Below are 27,914 nucleotides of genomic sequence, written 5' to 3'. Positions count from 1 at the left end.
TGTGTGTGTGTGTGTGTGTGTGTGTGTGTGTGTGTGTGTGTGTGTGGGGAGGACCTAAGTCACACTAAGGTGAATGCAGTTGGTTGGTTCAGGAAGTTGTGTTTTTCAGTAGATGAGTCTTTGTCCAATCAAAGACCCAGGTAGAACTGCAGGAGCTCCTTGATTGGTTGGATGCCAGTGTTTTCATTGGGTGTTGGCCATTTATACTGTGTTGTCCCACAATCGACCGGGGTTAGCAATAGTTCTGAAAAAGAACATGGTTATATCATTTAAAAAAAGGCAGAATTCAGTGAAATAAGACTGACAAAATTCTAAAAGAGACACAGGGGATTTGAAGGACGTAGGACGTATGCCCTCGATGACCCATCGGTGTGGTCTGTTTTGATGTGTAAACGTTTTTAAATCCTTAATGTTGGGCAGACAACATATGATGAAACGTTACTCGCTCGAGTTGCTTCACATGTCAATCCCAACTGTTCTAGAATGAGGCTATCGCCTCGTCTCAAGCCATTATCATTTACCTGTGGAAGTTGGAACACATGGAGATTTTTGTTTAATGTTCCACTACATCACCACACTAAGGCTGCCTCCCAAATGACAACCTATTCCCTCAATAGTGCTCTACTTTATACCAGGGTCCATAAGGCTCTGGTCAAAAGTAGAGTAAAATGTGGGACATTATAGTACCAATTGGGGAAGCAGTCTACTACTATGCATCAGAGTCCACTGCATACATAGCAAGCAAACCAGTACTAGCTGGCAAGCGACTGAGGGCAAATCCTCTGGTAAAGAGCTTTTTTCTAAAGTACTTCTAAATCACTAAAGAGAAACTACAGTACAAACAGGGGTAGGTGGAACTGGCACTGGACACACACACAGCCCCACACACACACACTCATTACACAGCCCCCCACACACACTCATTACACAGCCCCTGCACACACACACACACACACTCATTACACAGCCCCCCCCCCACACACACACACACACTCATTACACAGCCCCCACACACACTCATTACACAGCCCCACACACACATTCATTACACAGCCCCACACACACACTCATTACACAGCCACACACACTCATAACACAGCCCCACACACACACTCACTCATTACACAGCCCCACACACACACTCACTCATTACACAGCCCCAGACACACACTCACTCATTACACAGCCCCAGACACACACTCACTCATTACACAGCCCCAACACACACTCACTCATTAAACACACCCCACACACTCACTCATTACACAGCCCACCACACACACTCACGCATTACACAGCCCCCCACACACACACTCATTACACAGCCCCCCCACACACACACACTCATTACACAGCCCCACACACACACACTCATTACACAGCCCCACACACACACACTCATTACACAGCCCCCCACACACAAACTCATTACAAAGCCCCCCCACACACACACACACACTCATTACACAGCCCCCCCCCACACACACTCATTACACAGCACCCCACACACACACACTCATTACACAGCACCCCACACACACTCATTACACAGCCCCACACACACTCATTACACAACCCCACACACACTCATTACACAGCCTCACACACACACTCATTACATAGCCCCCCCCCCCCACCCCGCACACACACTCATTACACAGCCCCACACACACAGAAACACTCATTACACAGCCCCACACACACACTCATTACACAGCCCCCCCCCACCCCGCACACACACTCATTACACAGCCCCACACACACAGAAACACTCATTACACAGCCCCACACACACACACTCATTACACAGCCCCACACACACACACACACACTCATTACACAGCCCCCCCACACACAAACTCATTACAAAGCCCCCCCACACACACACACACACACACACTCATTACACAGCCCCCCCACACACACACACTCATTACACAGCACCCCACACACACACACACTCATTACACAGCCCCACACACACACACACTCATTACACAGCCCCCCACACACACTCATTACACAGCCCCACACACACTCATTACACAACCCCACACACACTCATTACACAGCCTCACACACACACACTCATTACACAGCACCCCACACACACTCATTACACAGCCCCACACACACTCATTACACAACCCCACACACACTTATCACACTCATTACACAGCCCCCCCCCACCCCGCACACACACTCATTACACAGCCCCACACACACAGAAACACTCATTACACAGCCCCACACACACACTCATTTCACAGCCCCCCCCCACCCCGCACACACACTCATTACACAGCCCCACACACACAGAAACACTCATTACACAGCCCCACACACACACTCATTACACAGCCCCACACACACACACACACACACACTCATTACACAGCCCCCCCACACACAAACTCATTACAAAGCCCCCCCACACACACACACACACTCATTACACAGCCCCCCCACACACACACACTCATTACACAGCACCCCACACACACACACACTCATTACACAGCCCCACACACACACACACTCATTACACAGCCCCCCACACACACTCATTACACAGCCCCACACACACTCATTACACAACCCCACACACACTCATTACACAGCCTCACACACACACACTCATTACACAGCACCCCACACACACTCATTACACAGCCCCACACACACACTCATTACACAGCCCCACACACACTCATTACACAACCCCACACACACTCATTACACAGCCTCACACACACACTCATTACACAGCCCCCCCCCCACCCCGCACACACACTCATTACACAGCCCCACACACACAGAAACACTCATTACACAGCCCCACACACACACTCATTTCACAGCCCCCCCCCCACCCCGCACACACACTCATTACACAGCCCCACACACACAGAAACACTCATTACACAGCCCCACACACACACACTCATTACACAGCCCCACACACACACACACACTCATTACACAGCCCCCCCACACACAAACTCATTACAAAGCCCCCCCACACACACACACACACTCATTACACAGCCCCCCCACACACACACACTCATTACACAGCACCCCACACACACACACACTCATTACACAGCCCCACACACACACACTCATTACACAGCCCCCCACACACACTCATTACACAGCACCCCACACACGCTCACTCATTACACAGCCCCACACACACACACACTCATTACACAGCCCCCCCACACACAAACTCATTACAAAGCCCCCCCACACACACACACACACACACTCATTACACAGCCCCCCCACACACACACACTCATTACACAGCACCCCCCACACACACACACTCATTACAAAGCCCCACACACACACACACTCATTACACAGCCCCCCCACACACTCATTACACAGCCCCACACACACTCATTACACAACCCCACACACACTCATTACACAGCCTCACACACACACACTCATTACACAGCACCCCACACACACTCATTACACAGCCCCACACACACACTCATTACACAGCCCCACACACACTCATTACACAACCCCACACACACTCATTACACAGCCTCACACACACACTCATTACACAGCCCCCCCCCACCCCGCACACACACTCATTACACAGCCCCACACACACAGAAACACTCATTACACAGCCCCACACACACACTCATTTCACAGCCCCCCCCCCACCCCGCACACACACTCATTACACAGCCCCACACACACAGAAACACTCATTACACAGCCCCACACACACACACTCATTACACAGCCCCACACACACACACACACTCATTACACAGCCCCCCCACACACAAACTCATTACAAAGCCCCCCCACACACACACACACACTCATTACACAGCCCCCCCACACACACACACTCATTACACAGCACCCCACACACACACACACTCATTACACAGCCCCACACACACACACACTCATTACACAGCCCCCCACACACACTCATTACACAGCACCCCACACACGCTCACTCATTACACAGCCCCACACACACACACACTCATTACACAGCCCCACACACACACACACTCATTACACAGCCCCCCACACACACACACTCATTACACAGCCCCACACACACACACACTCATTACACAGCCCCACACACACACACACACTCATTACACAGCCCCACACACACTCATTACACAGCCCCCCACACACACACACTCATTACACAGCCCCCCCACCCCACACACACACTCATTACACAGCCCCCCCCCCACCCCACACACACACTCATTACACAGCCCCCCCCACCCCACACACACACTCATTACACAGCACCCCACACACGCTCACTCATTACACAGCCCCACACACACACACACACACACACACACACACTCATTACACAGCCCCACACACAGCCCCACACACACTCATTACACAGCCCCACACACACACACTCATTACACAGCCCCACACACACACACTCATTACACAGCCCCCCCCCCCCACACACACACACACACACTCATTACACAGCCCCACCCCCACACACACACTCATTACACAGCCCCACCCCCACACACACACACACACACTCGTTACACAGCCCCACACCCACACACACACACACACACTCGTTACACAGCCCCACACACACACACTCATTACACAGCCCCACACACACACACACTCATTACACAGCCCCCCACACACAAACTCATTACAAAGCCCCCCCCACACACACACTCATTACACAGCACCCCACACACACGCACTCATTACACAGCACCCCACACACACACACACTCATTACACAGCCCCACACACACACTCATTACACAGCCCCACACACACTCATTACACAACCCCACACACACTCATTACACAGCCTCACACACACACTCATTACACAGCCCCCCCCCCCCACCCCGCACACACACTCATTACACAGCCCCACACACACAGAAACACTCATTACACAGCCCCACACACACACACACACACACACTCATTACACAGCCCCCCCCCACACACACACACACACTCATTACACAGCCCCCCCCCCCACACACACACTCATTACACAGCACCCCACACACACACACTCATTACACAGCACCCCACACACACACACACACTCATTACACAGCCCCACACTCATTACACAGCCCCCCACACACACTCATTACACAGCACCCCACACACGCTCACTCATTACACAGCCCCACACACACACACTCATTACACAGCCCCACACACACACACACACTCATTACACAGCCCCACACACACACACTCATTACACAGCCCCACACACACGCTCACTCAATACACAGCCCCCCACACACACTCACCCATTACACAGCCCCACACACACACACACTCATTACACAGCCCCACCCCCACACACACTCATTACACAGCCCCACCCCCCCACACACACTCATTACACAGCCCCACACCCACACACCCACACACACACACTCATTACACAGCCCCACACCCACACACACACTCATTACACAGCCCCACACACACACACACTCATTACACAGCCCCCCCCACACACACACACACACACACACACTTATTACACAGCCCCACACACACACACTCATTACACAGCACCCCACACACGCTCACTCATTACACAGCCCCACACACACACACTCATTACACAGCCCCACACACACACACACACTCATTACACAGCCCCACACACACACACTCATTACACAGCCCCACACACACGCTCACTCAATACACAGCCCCCCACACACACTCACCCATTACACAGCCCCACACACACACACACTCATTACACAGCCCCACCCCCACACACACTCATTACACAGCCCCACCCCCCCACACACACTCATTACACAGCCCCACACCCACACACCCACACACACACACTCATTACACAGCCCCACACCCACACACACACTCATTACACAGCCCCACACACACACACACACTCATTACACAGCCCCCCCCCCCACACACACACACACACACACACACTTATTACACAGCCCCACACACACACACTCATTACACAGCCCCACACACACTCATTACACAGCACCCCACACACACTCATTACACAGCCCCACACACACACTCATTACACAGCCCCACACACACTCATTACACAACCCCACACACACTCATTACACAGCCTCACACACACACTCATTACACAGCCCCCCCCCCCACCCCGCACACACACAGAAACACTCATTACACAGCCCCACACAAACACTCATTACACAGCCCCCCCCCACCCCGCACACACACTCATTACACAGCCCCACACACACAGAAACACTCATTACACAGCCCCACACACACACACTCATTACACAGCCCCACACACACACACACACACACCCATTACACAGCCCCCCCCCACACACACACTCATTACACAGCACCCCACACACACACACACACTCATTACACAGCCCCACACACACACACACACTCATTACACAGCCCCCCACACACACTCATTACACAGCACCCCACACACGCTCACTCATTACACAGCCCCACACACACACACACTCATTACACAGCCCCACACACACACACACACACTCATTACACAGCCCCACACACACACACACTCATTACACAGCCCCACACACACACACACTCATTACACAGCCCCACACACACACACACACTCATTACACAGCCCCACACACACACTCACTCATTACACAGCCCCACACACACTCATTACACAGCCCCCCACACACACACACTCATTACACAGCCCCCCCACCCCACACACATACTCATTACACAGCCCCCCCCCCCCCACCCCACACACACACTCATTACACAGCACCCCACACACGCTCACTCATTACACAGCCCCACACACACACACACACACTCATTACACAGCCCCACACACACACACACTCATTACACAGCCCCACACACAGCCCCACACACACTCATTACACAGCCCCACACACACACACTCATTACACAGCCCCACACACACACACTCATTACACAGCCCCCCCCCCACACACACACACACACTCATTACACAGCCCCACCCCCACACACACACTCATTACACAGCCCCACCCCCCCACACACACTCATTACACAGCCCCACACCCACACACTCATTACACAGCCCCCCACACACAAACTCATTACAAAGCCCCCCCCACACACACACACACACTCATTACACAGCCCCCCCCCACACACACACTCATTACACAGCACCCCACACACACACACTCATTACACAGCACCCCACACACACACACACTCATTACACAGCCCCACACACACACTCATTACACAGCCCCACACACACTCATTACACAACCCCACACACACTCATTACACAGCCTCACACACACACTCATTACACAGCCCCCCCCCACCCCGCACACACACTCATTACACAGCCCCACACACACAGAAACACTCATTACACAGCCCCACACACACACTCATTACACAGCCCCCCCCACCCCGCACACACACTCATTACACAGCCCCACACACACAGAAACACTCATTACACAGCCCCACACACACACACTCATTACACAGCCCCACACACACACACACACACTCATTACACAGCCCCCCCACACACACACACACACACTCATTACACAGCCCCCCCCCCCACACACACACTCATTACACAGCACCCCACACACACACACACACTCATTACACAGCCCCACACACACACACACTCATTACACAGCCCCCCACACACACTCATTACAAAGCACCCCACACACGCTCACTCATTACACAGCCCCACACACACTCATTACACAGCCCCACACACACGCTCACTCATTACACAGCCCCCCACACACACTCACTCATTACACAGCCCCACACACACTCATTACACAGCCCCCCCACACACACTCATTACACAGCCCCCCCACCCCACACACACACTCATTACACAGCCCCCCCCACCCCACACACACACTCATTACACAGCCCCCCCCCACCCCATACACACACTCATTACACAGCCCCCCCCCCACCCCACACACACACTCATTACACAGCCCCACACACACACACTCATTACACAGCCCCACACACACACACACTCATTACACAGCCCCACACACACACACTCATTACACAGCCCCACACACACACACACACTCATTACACAGCCCCACACACACTCATTACACAGCCCCACACACACTCATTACACAGCCCCCCCCCCCCCCCACACACACACTCATTACACAGCCCCACCCCCACACACACTCATTACACAGCCCCACCCCCCACACACTCATTACACAGCCCCACACCCACACACCCACACACACTCATTACACAGCCCCACACCCACACACACACTCATTACACAGCCCCACACACACACACACTCATTACACAGCCCCCCACACACACACACACACACACACACACACACTTATTACACAGCCCCACACACACACACTCATTACACAGCCCCACACACACACACTCATTACACAGCCCCACACACACACACTCATTACACAGCCCCACACACACACACTCATTACACAGCCCCACACACACACACACACTCATTACACAGCCCCATACACACACATTACAAAGAGCCCCACACACACATTACAAACAGCCCCACACACACACATTACACACAGCCCCACACACACTACACACAGCCCCACACACACTCATTACACAGCCCCACACACACACACACTCATTACACAGCCCCACACACACAAACACACACACACTCATTACACAGCCCCCCCCCCCCACACACACACACTCATTACACAGCCCCACACCCACACACTCATTACACAGCCCCCCCCTCACACACACACACACTCATTACACAGCCCCACACACACACACACACACACTCATTACACAGCCCCCCACACACACACTCATTACACAGCCCCACACACACACACACACACACACATTCATTACACAGCCCCCCCCCCAAACACACACACTCATTACACAGCCCCACACACACTCATTACACAGCCCCCCCCCCCCACACACACTCATTACACAGCCCCACACACACACACACACACTCATTACACAGCCCCACACACACACTCATTACACAGCCCCACACACACACACACACACTCATTACACAGCCCCACACACACACACTCATTACACAGCCCCCCACACACACACTCATTACACAGCCCCACACACACACTCATTACACAGCCCCCCCCCCCCCCCCACACACACACACACACTCATTACACAGCCCCCCCCCCCCCCACACACACACTCATTACACAGCCCCACCCCCCCCACACACTCATTACACAGCCCCACACCCACACACACACACACACACACATTACACAGCCCCACACACACACTCATTACACAGCCCCACACACACACACTCATTACACAGCCCCCCACACACACACACTCATTACACAGCCCCCCACACACACACACACACACTCATTACACAGCCCCATACACACACATTACACAGAGCCCCACACACACACACACAGCCCCCCCCCCCCCCACACACACACACACATTACACACAGCCCCACACACACACACACACACACACATTACACACAGCCCCACACACACACACACATTACACACAGCCCCACACACACTCATTACACAGCCCCACACACACACACACACTCATTACACAGCCCCATACACACACATTACACAGAGCCCCACACACACACACATCCCCCCCCACACACACACACATTACACACAGCCCCACACACACACACACAAACATTACACACAGCCCCACACACACACACACTCATTACACAGCCCCATACACACACTCATTACACAGCCCCCCCCCCCCCCAACATACACACACACACTCATTACACAGCCCCCCCCACACACACACACTCATTACACAGCCCCACACCCACACACACACTCATTACACAGCCCCACACCCACACTCATTACACAGCCCCCCCTCACACACACACACACTCATTACACAGCCCCCCCCACACACACTCAGTACACAGCCCCCCACACACACACTCATTACACAGCCCCACACACACACACACACACACATTCATTACACAGCCCCCCCCCCCCCCCCCACACACACACACACATTACACAGCCCCACACACACACACACTCATTACACAGCCCCCCCCCCCCCCACACACACACTCATTACACAGCCCCACACACACACTCATTACACAGCCCCACACACACACTCATTACAACCAGCCCCACACACACACTCATTACACAGCCCCACACACACACACACACTCATTACACAGCCCCCCCACACACACACACACACTCATTACACAGCCCCACACACACACACTCATTACACAGCCCCCCACACACACACTCATTACAGCCCCACCCCCACACACACACTCATTACACAGCCCCACCCCCCCCCCCCACACACACACACTCATTACACAGCCCCCCACACACACACACTCATTACACAGCCCCACACCCCCACACACACTCATTACACAGCCACGCACACACACACACACACTCATTACACAGCCACGCACACACACACACACACTCATTACAGCCCCACACACACACACACACACTCATTACACAGCCCCACACACACACACATTACACACAGCCCCACACACACACACACACACATTACACACAGCCCCACACACACACACACACACTCATTACACAGCCCCACACACACACACACTCATTACACAGCCCCACACACACACTCATTACACAGCCCCACACACACACACACACACACACTCATTACACAGCCCCCCCCCACATACACACACTCATTACACAGCCCCCCCCCCCACACACACACACTCATTACACAGCCCCACACCCACACACATTACACAGCCCCACACACACACACACATTACACAGCCCCCCCCCACACACACACACACTCATTACACAGCCCCACACACACACACACACACACTCATTACACAGCCCCCCACACACACACTCATTACACAGCCCCACACACACACACACACACACACATTCATTACACAGCCCCCCCCCCAAACACACACACTCATTACACAGCCCCACACACACTCATTACACAGCCCCCCCCCCCCACACACACTCATTACACAGCCCCACACACACACACACACACTCATTACACAGCCCCACACACACACTCATTACACAGCCCCACACACACACACACACACTCATTACACAGCCCCACACACACACACTCATTACACAGCCCCCCACACACACACTCATTACACAGCCCCACACACACACTCATTACACAGCCCCCCCCCCCCCCCCACACACACACACACACTCATTACACAGCCCCCCCCCCCCCCACACACACACTCATTACACAGCCCCACCCCCCCCACACACTCATTACACAGCCCCACACCCACACACACACACACACACACATTACACAGCCCCACACACACACTCATTACACAGCCCCACACACACACACTCATTACACAGCCCCCCACACACACACACTCATTACACAGCCCCCCACACACACACACACACACTCATTACACAGCCCCATACACACACATTACACAGAGCCCCACACACACACACACAGCCCCCCCCCCCCCCACACACACACACACATTACACACAGCCCCACACACACACACACACACACACATTACACACAGCCCCACACACACACACACATTACACACAGCCCCACACACACTCATTACACAGCCCCACACACACACACACACTCATTACACAGCCCCATACACACACATTACACAGAGCCCCACACACACACACATCCCCCCCCACACACACACACATTACACACAGCCCCACACACACACACACAAACATTACACACAGCCCCACACACACACACACTCATTACACAGCCCCATACACACACTCATTACACAGCCCCCCCCCCCCCCAACATACACACACACACTCATTACACAGCCCCCCCCACACACACACACTCATTACACAGCCCCACACCCACACACACACTCATTACACAGCCCCACACCCACACTCATTACACAGCCCCCCCTCACACACACACACACTCATTACACAGCCCCCCCCACACACACTCAGTACACAGCCCCCCACACACACACTCATTACACAGCCCCACACACACACACACACACACATTCATTACACAGCCCCCCCCCCCCCCCCACACACACACACACATTACACAGCCCCACACACACACACACTCATTACACAGCCCCCCCCCCCCCCACACACACACTCATTACACAGCCCCACACACACACTCATTACACAGCCCCACACACACACTCATTACAACCAGCCCCACACACACACTCATTACACAGCCCCACACACACACACACACTCATTACACAGCCCCCCCACACACACACACACACTCATTACACAGCCCCACACACACACACTCATTACACAGCCCCCCACACACACACTCATTACAGCCCCACCCCCACACACACACTCATTACACAGCCCCACCCCCCCCCCCACACACACACACTCATTACACAGCCCCCCACACACACACACTCATTACACAGCCCCACACCCCCACACACACTCATTACACAGCCACGCACACACACACACACACTCATTACACAGCCACGCACACACACACACACACTCATTACAGCCCCACACACACACACACACACTCATTACACAGCCCCACACACACACACATTACACACAGCCCCACACACACACACACACACATTACACACAGCCCCACACACACACACACACACTCATTACACAGCCCCACACACACACACACTCATTACACAGCCCCACACACACACTCATTACACAGCCCCACACACACACACACACACACACTCATTACACAGCCCCCCCCCACATACACACACTCATTACACAGCCCCCCCCCCCACACACACACACTCATTACACAGCCCCACACCCACACACATTACACAGCCCCACACCCACACTCATTACACAGCCCCACACCCACACACACACACACTCATTACACAGCCCCACACACACACACTCATTACACAGCCCCACACACACACATTCATTACACAGCCCCCCCACCCCCACACACACACTCATTACACAGCCCCACACACACACACACATTACACAGCCCCCCCCCACACACACACACTCATTACACAGCCCCACACACACACACACACACACACACTCATTACACAGCCCCACACACACACTCACTCATTACACAGCTCCCCACACACACTCACTCATTACACAGCCCCACACACACACACACACTCATTACACAGCCCCACACACACACTCACTCATTACACAGCCCCCCACACACACTCACTCATTACACAGCCCCACACACACACTCATTACAACCAGCCCCACACACACACTCATTACACAGCCCCACAAACACACTCATTACACAGCCCCCCCCCACACACACACACACTCATTAAACAGCCCCACACACACACACTCATTACACAGCCCCCCACACACACACTCATTACAGCCCCACCCCCACACACACACTCATTACACAGCCCCCCACACACACACTCATTACAGCCCCACCCCCACACACACACTCATTACACAGCCCCACACCCCCACACACACTCATTACACAGCCCCACACCCCCACACACACTCATTACACAGCCACGCACACACACACACACACTCATTACACAGCCCCACACCCACACTCATTACACAGCCCCACACACACACACACACACACTCATTACACAGCCCCACACACACACACACACATTACACACAGCCCCCCACACACACACACACACACATTACACACAGCCCCACACACACACACACACACATTACACACAGCCCCACACACACACACTCATTACACAGCCCCACACACACAAACACTCATTACACAGCCCCACACACACACTCATTACACAGCCCCACACACACACACTCATTACACAGCCCCCCCCCACATACACACACTCATTACACAGCCCCCCCCCCCCCACACACACACTCATTACACAGCCCCACACCCACACTCATTACACAGCCCCACACCCACACACACACACACACACTCATTACACAGCCCCACACACACACACACACACACACTCATTACACAGCCCCACACACACACACATTACACACAGCCCCACACACACACACACACACATTACACACAGCCCCACACACACACACTCATTACACAGCCCCACACACACAAACACTCATTACACAGCCCCACACACACACTCATTACACAGCCCCACACACACACACACACTCATTACACAGCCCCCCCCCACATACACACACTCATTACACAGCCCCCCCCCCCACACACACACACTCATTACACAGCCCCACACCCACACACATTACACAGCCCCACACCCACACTCATTACACAGCCCCACACCCACACACACACACACACACACTCATTACACAGCCCCACACACACACACTCATTACACAGCCCCACACACACACATTCATTACACAGCCCCCCCACCCCCACACACACACTCATTACACAGCCCCACACACACACACACATTACACAGCCCCCCCCCACACACACACACACTCATTACACAGCCCCACACACACACACACACACTCATTACACAGCCCCACACACACACTCACTCATTACACAGCTCCCCACACACACTCACTCATTACACAGCCCCACATACACTCATTACACAGCCCCACACACACACACACACTCATTACACAGCCCCACACACACACACTCACTCATTACACAGCCCCCCACACACACTCACTCATTACACAGCCCCACACACACACTCATTACAACCAGCCCCACACACACACTCATTACACAGCCCCACAAACACACTCATTACACAGCCCCCCCCCACACACACACACACTCATTAAACAGCCCCACACACACACACTCATTACACAGCCCCCCACACACACACTCATTACAGCCCCACCCCCACACACACACTCATTACACAGCCCCCCACACACACACTCATTACAGCCCCACCCCCACACACACACTCATTACACAGCCCCACACCCCCACACACACTCATTACACAGCCCCACACCCCCACACACACTCATTACACAGCCACGCACACACACACACACACACACACTCATTACACAGCCACGCACGCACACACACACACACACACACACACACACACACACACACACACACTCATTACACAGCCCCACACACACACACACACACACACACTCATTACACAGCCCCACACACACACACACACATTACACACAGCCCCCCACACACACACACACATTACACACAGCCCCACACACACACACACACACATTACACACAGCCCCACACACACACACTCATTACACAGCCCCACACACACAAACACTCATTACACAGCCCCACACACACACACTCATTACACAGCCCCCCCCCACATACACACACTCATTACACAGCCCCCCCCCCACACACACACTCATTACACAGCCCCCCCCCCCCCACACACACACTCATTACACAGCCCCACACCCACACTCATTACACAGCCCCACACCCACACACACACACACACTCATTACACAGCCTCACACACACACACACACACACACACTCATTACACAGCCCCCCACACACACACTCATTACACAGCCCCACACACACACACACACACACACACACTCATTACACAGCCCCACACACACACATTCATTACACAGCCCCCCCACCCCCACACACACACTCATTACACAGCCCCACACACACACACATTACACAGCCCCCCCCCCACACACACACTCATTACACAGCCCCACACACACACACACACACTCATTACACAGCCCCACACACACACTCACTCATTACACAGCTCCCCACACACACTCACTCATTACACAGCCCCACATACACTCATTACACAGCCCCACACACACACACACACACACTCATTACACAGCCCCACACACACACTCACTCATTACACAGCCCCCCACACACACTCACTCATTACACAGCTCCCCACACACACTCACTCATTACACAGCCCCCCCCACACACACTCACTACACAGCCCCCCCCACACACACACACACTCATTACACAGCCCCACACACACACTCATTACACAGCCCCACACACTCATTACACAGCCCCCACCCCACACACACACACACACACACACTCATTACACAGCCCCCCACACACACACTCATTAAACAGCCCCCCCCACCCCCACACACACACACATTACACAGCCCCTCCCCCCCCACACACACACTCATTACACAGCCCCCCACACACTCACTCAATACACAGCCCCCCACACACACACTCACTCATTACACAGCCCCCCCCCCCACACACACACTCATTACACAGCCCCACACACACTCATTACACAGACCCACACACACACACACACACTCATTACACAGCCCCACACACACACTCATTACACAGCCCCCCACACACACTCATTACACAGCCCCACACACACACACTCATTACACAGCCCCCCCCCCCACACACACACACACTCATTACACAGCCCCATACACACTCATTACACAGCCCCACACACTCATTACACAGCCCCCACACACACACACACTCATTACACAGCCCCCCACACGCACACCCATTACACAGCCCCCCCCCCCCCAACACACACACACACACTCATTACACAGCCCCACACACACACACACACTCATTACACAGCCCCCCACACACACACACACAATATACACAGCCCCACACACACACACATTATACACAGCCCCACACACACACACACAGCCCCACACACACACACACACTACACACACACACTACACACAGCCCCACACACACACACTCATTACACACAGCCCCACACACACACACTCATTACACACAGCCCCACACACACACACACACACACACACATTACACACAGCCCCACACACACACACACACACACACATTACACACAGCCCCACACACACACACTCATTGCACACAGCCCCACACACACACACTCATTACACAGCCCCCCCCCCCCACACACACTCATTACACAGCCCCACCCCCCCACACACACACACACACTCATTACACAGCCCCACACACACACACTCATTACACAGCCACACACATACACACACACTCATTACACAGCCACACACACACTCATTACACAGCCCCACACACACACACACAGCCCCACACACACACACACACAGCCCCACACACACACACACAGCCCCACACACACACACACAGCCCCACACACACACTCATTACACAACCCCACACACACACAAACACACACACTCATTACACACGCACACACACACACTACACAGCCCCCACACACCCCCTTTCTCTCCCCTCACCTGCTCAGGGCCCATGGAGGAAAGGCTTTCTGTAGACACAGAGGTCATGGTCATCTGGCCTGCTGACATTTGGTTCATGTTGCTCATGCTGCCGTTGGAGGCCATGGGGACACCGCTCATGTTCGGGTTGGCGTTGCTGCCGTTGTACATTCCACTGTTAGGCTGTTGGGGCACGTACTGCTGAGACTGTTGCGTGAACATGCTGTAACGGAACATGGAAACAAAAAAGTACATATTCAGTCACTGATTTTACCACAGGTTGATGAAAGAATGTGTATAATGAGAGCATACTGGATACATTCTACAGACAGTATACATTAATGCAAATTCAAAAACATAAGTATATGATCATAAGAACCAGGACAACTAAATAGACCCTTAATGCATAGGTTATTAGTAGGTTTGCAAAATGTCCAGCTTTTCCAGAAATCCTGGATGAGGAATTACAGATTTCCTGCATATTCCCTCCTGATTCAGGTAACCCCCCAACCAGAATTTCTGGAAACCCTTTCCGAAGATAACTGATATGGTTGCAAATTTCATATATCTAGTCAGAGCTGCCAGTCAAGTCTCACCTGTTTCCTGACATGTTGCCCTGAGGCCAGCCGTTCATCTCAGAGGATGGCTGGTAGGTGGAGTTGGCCTGAGTCTGCTGTTGCATCATGGGGCTCTGGGCATGGCTCATGCGGGGGGACATGACAGGGCTCTGGGGGGTGGTGGCGCCGATGAAGCCTGCGTCCTGCTGCTGCTGGTTGATACCTGACAGGACCAACAAGGAGATATTTAATCAATATGGAGGGGTGGAGTACAGCAGAAAACACCCAAACACATGCATTTAAATTGTCAAGACAAGATCGCTTGAGGTGCAGTCTGCTTGTGCCATCATTCCAAGTCGTTGTCACTCATTGTCATGCCATGTTTGACTTGACAATGACAGCAATGAAGTTGGTAAGAGAGCACAAACACACCTGGGACCAGGCTAAAGATAAGCTGTGTGTTGTAGTTGCCTGCTGCAGGTATGTTCAGGCAGGAAGAAACAGAAATACAGGAAGAGCCAATAAAGTAAAACATATGCAGTTGGGTCCAAAACGTTGCACAAGCAGAAAATCAATAGTCACGTGAATGGGTAAGAGGAGGGGGATGGAACTCAAAATACTACAGGCCAGCCACAGCCATTAAGCCTGTGTGAACAACACCAACACAAAGCAATCTGAAATGTGATAATGCTAATGGTAATTCTTATCCATGCATCATATGAAATGGATGGTTTTAACTAGCATGACAAGAGAATGACTAGTTAACACTATGGATTGTGAGTCCTTGGATTTCATCAGGTAGATAGAATTTGGAGGTTACATGAGGCATACTACTTCATTGATGTTCAGCGAAACCATGACAAAATGGAGAACGTATGAGAAACAAAACACCACACAGTCACGCAGCCACCAAATAAAACCAGTGTATGATTAGAATGATTATCAGTTCAAATTCAACCTAAGCTGTGATAGGAAGCCAGTAGCACAATGCTCCATGGTGTCTGAGACAGAAGTACACACAGCGAGGTGACCGGGCAGTATTAGAGTATACCTGAGCTGGGAAACTGGAAGGCACTGTGCTGCTGCATTTGTGGACTCACTGCGGCTCCAAACTGTCCGCCTACGTTTCCCATCATCCCTTGCTGATTAGCCAGACTCATCTGGGAGGAGCCATGCGGGATCGGGGAGGAGTGGAGAGGGGAGAGTAGCTGCTGAGCCCCCGGGAGACCAGGGGACAGCGGGGAGAAGGGGCTGGTGGAGGGCGGTGGGGATGTGAGCCCAGTACCGTAGCTGGCCGGGTAGGGGAACTGCTGGGGGTTTGCCTGGGGGATCCGAGGGTTGGTGCCGGGTGGCATGCCGGGGGACTGCGAGGGCCCAACTGCACCAGCAGCCATGTTGGGGGGGATGTTGAGGCCCTGGGCCCGCATCAGCATGGCTCTCTGGTGGACGTGCTGCTGGCGCTGCCGTAGGTGGTTACTCAGGTACTCCCTCTGTCTCTGGGCCAACATCTGAGCATTAAGGGTTCCCTGGAAGGACAGATGGACAAATACACATTTTGATGTGTGCGTCCCAAATGGCACCCTTTCCCTTATATAGTGCACTATGGGCCCTGGTCAAAAGAAGTAGACTATATATAAGGCCGATTTTTGTCACAGCGGATGGTCTGGGGGCCGTAACATAATTATAATAATTTGTACACTGTAAATTGACCACAACTAAGCCCAAAAATAGATAATTTTTAAAAATAACAATAATTTCATACCTTGATTACATTGAGACGCGATCAAATCTTTTTTTATTTGTGGGAATACTTGGGAACAGATTTCCTAAATGAAACAAATTTGTAGCTGAATTCATAGAGGGCCAAAACTGCCTGTTGCCGACCCCGATATAGGGAATAGGGTACCGTCAAAAGTAGTACACGATATAGGGAATAGGCTCTCATTTGAGGAGCAAGCTTTGAGTCACACACACATGGAGCTGTTGCGTTACAATAATGATCTGCTACAGTATTTGACTAACCTGGTTGGGTACACTGGGTCTGAGAGGTAAGTTCATGTTGGACACGCCCATCTGATTCATCATTGGCTGACGATTCTGCTGAAAATAGAAAGGAAATAAGAAAATTAATTGAAACATTTTAACAACTTAAATATGTTCATTACATAGACCTTCCCATTCTGTAAGGCCCATTACGCGATTAAGACCAAAGACATTAAGATAATGCACAACATTGAGTCATCGTTATAATTTGTTTAATACATTTCTCAAACTCTCCAGCAGGTGGCAGTAGCTGCCTCAGAGGAGGAGACTATAAGCTCTTATTTTCAGATGTCCAGTTCAGTTTGCAATGGTCTTAAATGTCAAGTTCCTTTATGATTTTGACGAGGGAGGGTCAGGGTTGTGCAATTATCGTATTTATTCCAAATGCAACACTATTTCAAGATTTAGGCTATAAATTGTCCTTTTCAGATCAGGATGTTGGTATATGCCTTATGATTTACAGTGAGGGCTCTAGGTGTGGTGTGTCTGATTTTGAAAGGGGAAAGTTAATATATTGGGTCACAGTATATATTATTTAGAACATTATTTCAAGCTTTTAAAATGTTTCTTTGCAGATGAAGACATGAATTAGAACAGGGCCAATATAAATGACAGTGAGGGCTCCAGGGGTGGTGTGTCGCCCTACCAGCTGTGCCTGTAGTCGGTGCTGCAGCTGCAGCCTGAGGTTGTTGGGCTGGGCGGGCACCGGGCCTCCTGGTCGGGCAGGGAGTCGCAGCATGGGGTAGCCCATCCGCTGGCCCATCAGACCGGGCATACCGTGGAAGGCAGGGTCTTGATGGCCCATGTAGTTGCCCTGTGCCATGCTGCCAGCCTGGGGGTAGTGCTGGCTGTACATGGGTGGCTTCATCATGGGCGACTCCTGACTAGGATACTGCTCCTGCTCCACTTGCTGGCCCTACAAAGATAGATCAAACAAGGTAAGAGTCACATAGCAGGGCATTTGTAAATGATACAATAGGTCAGTGTTGTTTGTTTTGGCTCGTCTTCTTTCCGTTAATAAGTAATGGCTTGCTAACAAAACTAGCCAGCTAAATTCATTTAAGATTTTGTAGTTTACACCAACTTGCATAATATCGCAATCCATTTATAAAATGACAATGGAATCCACAGCAACATACACATTCCATATAGACCTTAGGGGAAACAAATGACTATTTGTCGATGCGCCCTTGAGCAAGGCACCTAACCCTAATTGCCATTGATAATGGCAGACCCTGGCTGTGACCCCACTCTCTGAGGGTGTCGCTGGGAGAGTTGGGTAATGCAAAAAACACATTCAAAATTCACAAATGCGTATTAATACACACTTGTACATGTGTGAAATAGGACAAATATAAGCACCCACCAAATGATTATTAGTAACTACTGTACAGAAGTCACTGAATTACAGTACTGAACTACAATAAGCCCTCTAAAGAGAACATGGAGCTGAGCCCAGCTGCCTGCCTGCTATAGGCTTGTTGGCCAGGGTCATAGAGTTGGATAGAGGGCACACTTGTCCATCCTAAAACAGGTTTTGGGCCAGCGCCATTAAAGGGGAAATGGAGCTGAGCCCAGCTGCCTGCCTGCTATAGGCTTGTTGGCCAGGGTCATAGAGTTGGATAGAGGGCACACTTGTCCATCCTAAAACAGGTTTTGGGCCAGCGCCATTAAAGGGGAAATGGAGCTGAGCCCAGCTGCCTGCCTGCTATAGGCTTGTTGGCCAGGGTCATAGAGTTGGATAGAGGGCACACGTGTCCATCCTAAAACAGGTTTTGGGCCAGCGCCATTAAAGGGGAAATGCGCAATTAAAGCAATAACAAAGCATCTCACCGCCACAGTTTCTGTAAAAAGCTGAGGGACTGTAAGGAATGACCTTCCATGATATCAAAATCATTGTTTTAACCATGTTTTGAGGGTATAGAGTGTTTTTTTTACATTAACCTTGTTTACAAACATTGGTTTAAAACAAGCTTATATTTCAGGTTTTAATGAGGAATGAAAGTCGAACTAAACTCATTAGGTATTTATAAATCACAATAGTCAAGAATCAATGGGTACATATCATTCACTTCAAAAATGTATGTAGCAACTGCAGATTGCCCCTTTAATAAGGGATTTCACCATTTTGAAGTGGCAATTGAAAAGATAGGAGATGAGCTCTCTCGTACCTTTGTGGCCTGGGCAGATTACAGTGGCTAATAGAGATTAACTGACTGACCAGAGTAGGGATTCCCAGGGCGCGGTCAATCTCCTCCAGGCCGTCAAAGTCTTTCAGCACTGAGTAGAGCTGGCTGAGCAGGGCTTCCCCATCCAAAGGCCCCTCCCCAGGCCGCGAGGGGGGACACAGCGCCTCCTCCTGGAGGTTACCATACACCTGTCTGTGAGGAACACATTTCATTACATTTAGTTCATTCAGCAGATACTCTGATCCAGACTAAGTTCAGTAGGAAAAAACACAGACATTTCACAGTTATCGCAAGTAGACCCTTTTTACAAAGTGTGGGTGTTAAGTGCAAGAACACGACATGCCACAACACAAGGTCGGAGGTTAGAGTTCAAGGTCAGACAGATGAGGGCCGTGTGGCCAGAGGAGGTCACTACGGTGAGAATCATCTGCTTCTCATCTGACAGACACCATCATGTGCATACCATACAACTTTCAAACTCAACAGCCACTGACTGTGCACTCAGGACACAAGCATACAGTAACATGTTCCAACTTGTCTGGGATGTTCTCATTATCTGGTGAGTGAACAACCAGAGTAGGTTCAGAATGTGACAGTTCATTGCATCGGAAATGGCACCTTATTACCTATATAGCGCACAATGTTCAAGAGTGTCAGACATTAGAGAAGTGTGAGAGGTGAGAGAAGAGGGAGAGACCTCTTCACTTCGCAGTTTTAAATCAGTGCACGCGCGAGCACTGTCTTTCTCTCTCTCTCTCTCGCAATCAATGCGGGGTAGGGTAGCCTAGTGGTTAGAGCGTTGGACTAGTAACCAAAAGGTTGCAAGTTCGAATCCCCGAGCTGACAAGGTACAAATCTGTTGTTCTGCCCCCGAACAGGCAGTTAACCCACTGTTCCTAGGCCGTCATTGAAAATAAGAATTGCCTGGTTAAATAAAGGTAAAAAATAACAAATAAATTCAAAAAAATGCCAGTCGAATTGCATCCAAAATAGATCAACCTGTTCAAGATCGATAGGCCTATATATGGATGGTCTGGCCTAAATCTTTCAGGTAATGAATTCAATGGAGTCTTTACATTTCTTTAATGTAGGATCAAACGTTTATTTAATGTATGGCTCATCAGGTTAGAATTTTAGATCAAATCCAGACATAGGCCTATTTATATGCCTTATAATGCACTTGAATGACACTTCCGGTTTTAGCGGGAAATACCGGGTTAGCCAAAAGAAAAGTGATATATTCTCGGGATGGAACATCTGGAAAATAACAGGAAAATATTCAACCCTTGTCTGCACTGTGTGTAGCTAGTTACCTGTTCTGGTTGTCATAAAGTCCACGGTCTACAGATATCATGCGGTCAGGCCACGGGGCAGTCTGATTGGGCGGTGCCTGCTGCCCTGGGTAGGGAGGACCAGCCATCTCCATCTCTGATTGTTCAACAGACATTTTGAAAAGATTCAGAGTAAGTTCAAATATAGCCTTCATAGGGCTCTAGATGGATACAGAGGCAAGGTGTGTGTGTGTTAGGCGAAACGGGGGCAAGGTGTGTGTGTGTGTGTGTGTGTTAGGCGAAACGGGGGCAAGGTGTGTGTGTGTGTGGAGAAACAGGGCAGCAGCACTCACCATTTCCCGTCATCTGCATGGAGACCATCTGTCTGAGTCCAGGCTGCTGGTTGCTGGGCCTCATGGGGACTCCAGCAGAGACGTTGGGCACCATGCGACCATCAGGCCCCATTCTCTGCTGCAGAGCCTGGCCCATTGGCCCCTGAGGACCCCAACCCTGCTGCATGCCAGCCCGGGGCATGCCTAGGACAGGGAGACAGGAGAGGACAGACTGTAAGCTGAGCAAGGATCACTTCTAAACACTGTAAATGGACCCTAATCAAAAGTAGTGCACTATATAGGGAATAGGGAGCCATTTGAGACTGATCCAATAATAACATGAAGTGGTATAGAAGACAAGACAACTCGCCTGCGTTGCCCATGTTAGCCTGGCTCTGCAGCATCCCGTGGTTTCCCATCATGGCTTGCTGCTGCATGACAGAGTAGGGGCTGCTGTTCCTGGGAAGAGGGAAGGGCCGGGGAGAACCATTGCCAGACATGTTGGACTGATCCAGGGACATACTGCGGACAGGGGGTACTCGTCCTGGCTGGCCCATCCTGGGACCATTGAAGTCTGGGAGCAAAAGTTACACAATCATCTCACTAAACTATAAACCATTTTTTCCCATATCAAACGTAAGACAAAGTAGGTAGAGGTTGCCCCTAACAAACCGCTGACACAGGGTCATACATTCTTTATGATATATTTGGGGAGGGTAAGCTGATCTCAGATCTGTGGTTAAGGGCTTCTGGGGTTACTTCCCAAATGGCACCCTATTCTGTATACAGTGAGCGCACTACTTGACCAGGACCCATAGGTAATAAGGTGCCATTTGGGATGTAACCTGGGACAGATAAGAGCAGAGGTGTGGTTAACTCACGTCCTGGGCCCATGCCTGGGAAGGCCTTCTGCTGGGTGTTGGTGCCCGTGGGACTGCTGTTGTTCTCGGTCATCTGCAGGATGTCGTTGATAATGGACTGCTTGTCTACGTTGGCGGGCAGAGACACGGGTCTGGACTGCTGCTGGTGGTGCTGGCCTGAGAAGAGCTGCTGCTGCTGGCTACACTGCAGATCATCCAAGATGTCTTCCAGCTCACTAGACTGCATGCATATCCATGCACACAGACAAATACATACAAGTTATATGTACATATTAGAACAGCCTCTGGTAGCAGAGTAGGATAGTGGTATGTGGGAGACCGTGTCTGATCACTATGTACATAAATAATATATATATAGATATTATGGAACATAAATGGTATATATTTTCTAGAAGAGAAATAAACTGTCTGAACACTCGACATTAAAAGAGGTTTACATTTTTTCCAGATCCCTTTCTAATCAAGAAAGCCTGTGCATAGCTAGCCTAACCTACTTACTGTATGCATCACTGAGAATGAGCTGTATTTTTCAGTGAAGGGAGGGAGGCCTATAGATGGGAATGGAATATTTCCTACGCAGGCCCTTTCATACAGGCAGGCCGGTGAATAGAGGGGAGGATATAAATAGCAGACTGCACTAATGAGGTCATGTATGATGTAAGGCCACTCCGCTCCACTCTGCAGAGGGAGTTGGCTGTTGGCTAACACAGACAGTGATGCCTCCCTGTAGGCCAGTGTTTCCCAACCCTGGTCCTCCAGTACCTCAAACACTACAACTTTTAGTTGTAGCCACAGACAAACACACCTCACCCAACTCATTGAGGGCTTGATGATTAGTTGACGAGTTGAATCAGGGGTGCTTGTCCAGGGCTATAATGAAAATGTGTTGAGGTACTGGAGGACCAGAGCTAGAAAACACTGCTGTGGGGACCCCAGCTAACAGGTTGTCGCTATGCTAAACGCTATTGTGTTGACAGATTGCATTTGTAGAAATGACCCTTAAAAACTATCAGATTGGTCTTATGCCCAATATTCTCCTCTGAACGGAATGTCTATAGTCCCTGTAGGGGAGACGTGTAGGCAGACGGCTTACATCTCATTAAAGGCTTTTAGTTCTTACTTCCTCTTCCCACGGTGTGCCTGCTAGCTCCCGCTCCATCTATCTCGTGACCCCTGAACACACTGACGACAACCTGATCATCCTCTTCACACACACCCTACAGGAAGCACAGAGAGCTGGCAGTATAAACACTGGCTGCTAAGCGGTCTGTAGTCACCTGTGCCTTCCGGGTGATGTTTAGACCAGGACGAGCCAGAGGAGCAGGCCACCAATGTGTGCCAAACAGCCAGCCAGCACTAAACACTACTGGATTCTCCCTCCACTACCCCTGGCAATATGTTGTATTTCAGAGCCCCCACACTCTGCCAGAGTCAATTGAAGACAGACGCCGGGCCAGCCTGTGTGCCTCACTCACTAGCCAGCTAGTTCTCAGGACCGGTCCTTGGATTTCACAAGGAGATCAACTTGGCTTTGGCAACGGCTAAGAGATCTCTCAACAACAAACAAATCCTCATAGCATATTAAATGTCTGGCAGAGCAACAGATTCCCTAGTTAGAAACTCACTAGGTACTATGTAATAAAGTACAAGAAATCCAGGACAACCCCCAGGAGGCTGCATTGTATGGCTTACTTCACAGACTATCAGTGGTTGTGTCTTAAATGGCACCCTTTTCCCTATATAGCGCACCAGGACCAATAGAGGGAATGACCAGGGCCAATAGAGGGAATAGGGCGTAGCCAGTGTATCATGACCATACACATTGCTGCTGTACTGACCTGATCTGCCATGTTGTACCCCGGGTCATGCTTCTCCGTCTTCACGTTGGCCAGCTTCATCTCTGTCCCTGGCTCCATCTTGATGCCTTTCTCCTGCATGGTGTTGTCGTCTTTGTCCAGCAAGTAGCGCAGCAGTGCGTTGTCCTTCTTCTTGGGGCTGATGGGCTCCTGCTTGGTGGCCATCTCAGCCACGCTGGCAGCCATGCTGTCTGGTCCTCCTTGGTCCTGACCCAGGTCCTTCCCTGTGGCCTCAGCCGTCAGCTTGGCCAGCTCCACCGGGGACGTGCTGTTCTGGAGGAGTCTGTGGAGGATCTTGTGTTTCTCCTTCAGCGAGGAGGAGTGGTTGTTGTGGCCCCCCGGCCCCATCCCAGGGTCCTTACAGTTGGGGTCCCCTCCCCCGTGGGGCGAGCAGGGTTCCATGTGCTCTGACTTGTTGGTGAGCAGCTGCAGGAGCTTGGTGTGGCCCTTGCTGTTGAGGAGCCTGTTCTGGGCGTCAGTCAGCTCTCCTCCCGGCCCTCCTCCTATGAAGGGCTCGGGGGTGCCGTCTTTCGACTCCCTTTGCTCCCCGTCCTCCCTCTCCTCCCCGTCTGGCTGGGACTGCTCTCCGTACACTCCAAACATCTCCATCTCTCTCTCAGACGTGCTGCTGCGGTTGGCCAGCTGCCTGGAGTTGTTCCTGCTGCTGGCTCCACCACTACCAGGGTGACTCTGCATCTGCAGCAGGTTGCTTGGCTTTCTGTCAGGTGACCCTGAGGACTGCGCCTGGGAGACCCTGTGGCATTCGCTGAGGGCCTGAAGTGCGTTGAGGGAGCTGTTACCAGTGTAGCTGTTCCCCACCCCTGTGCTGTTACACCCCCCTGGCGGAGAGTGAAGGCTTCCCGTCGGGGAGAAGGGTCCTGGGGGAGGAACCCGGGGGCTACCTGCCACACCGGGGCTCTGGCGGTGGCGTGGAGATAGCATGGTACCACCACCACCACCCTGACCCCCCTGAGAGGTCACACTGGGGCTTCCCTGCGACAGGCTGTTCATCCCAATCTTGAGTGCATAGTTACTGCCACCCTGAGGAGTGGGGATGCGGTTCATAGTCCCATGGCATCCGTAACGTCCACCCTGCAGGCCCCCCATGGTGGCCATGTTGGTATTGCTGCTGACCATTGTGTCCTGGCCCTGGACCCCTAGCCCAGAGGACGGCCCAACCACACTGGGAGGGGTCAGCGAGGACATGGTGTTCATTGGCTGCTTCCCCATCCCCTGTCCCTGCCCAGACATGTCCGGGTTCATCCCACAGATCGTCTGCTCCCTGGAAGAGGGCCAAACACACAGACACAGCTTTAAGGCATAAAAACAATATATAGGCTGTCTCA

General features: G+C 51.8%; 1 protein-coding gene across 3 annotated transcripts in view; it reads right to left on the bottom strand.

Moving 5' to 3' along the window:
• LOC110530268 (nuclear receptor coactivator 2) overlaps positions 1 to 27,914 on the bottom strand; it is a 75,690-nt gene continuing 47,776 nt past the window's right edge. For 2 of the 3 annotated variants that reach the window (XM_021613186.2, XM_036985870.1), the window contains exons 10-21: positions 26,551 to 27,850; positions 24,713 to 24,932; positions 24,202 to 24,405; positions 23,853 to 24,035; positions 23,542 to 23,656; positions 22,261 to 22,420; positions 20,686 to 20,955; positions 20,019 to 20,096; positions 19,048 to 19,522; positions 18,036 to 18,219; positions 17,461 to 17,662; positions 1 to 244 (exon numbers count right to left, since the gene is read on the bottom strand). In XM_021613186.2, coding sequence (XP_021468861.2) covers positions 233 to 244; positions 17,461 to 17,662; positions 18,036 to 18,219; positions 19,048 to 19,522; positions 20,019 to 20,096; positions 20,686 to 20,955; positions 22,261 to 22,420; positions 23,542 to 23,656; positions 23,853 to 24,035; positions 24,202 to 24,405; positions 24,713 to 24,932; positions 26,551 to 27,850 — 3,403 coding nt within the window. In that variant the 3' untranslated portion in view covers positions 1 to 232. The remainder of the gene's footprint in view (positions 245 to 17,460; positions 17,663 to 18,035; positions 18,220 to 19,047; positions 19,523 to 20,018; positions 20,097 to 20,685; positions 20,956 to 22,260; positions 22,421 to 23,541; positions 23,657 to 23,852; positions 24,036 to 24,201; positions 24,406 to 24,712; positions 24,933 to 26,550; positions 27,851 to 27,914) is intronic. The other variant, XM_021613188.2, reaches the window with a different exon arrangement.

The sequence above is a fragment of the Oncorhynchus mykiss genome, chromosome 8 (genome assembly GCF_013265735.2).
Source record: "Oncorhynchus mykiss isolate Arlee chromosome 8, USDA_OmykA_1.1, whole genome shotgun sequence".
Taxonomy (NCBI): domain Eukaryota; kingdom Metazoa; phylum Chordata; class Actinopteri; order Salmoniformes; family Salmonidae; genus Oncorhynchus; species Oncorhynchus mykiss.
Note: the sequence above shows the minus strand (reverse complement) of the source record. Positions and strands in the feature narration are given on the sequence as shown.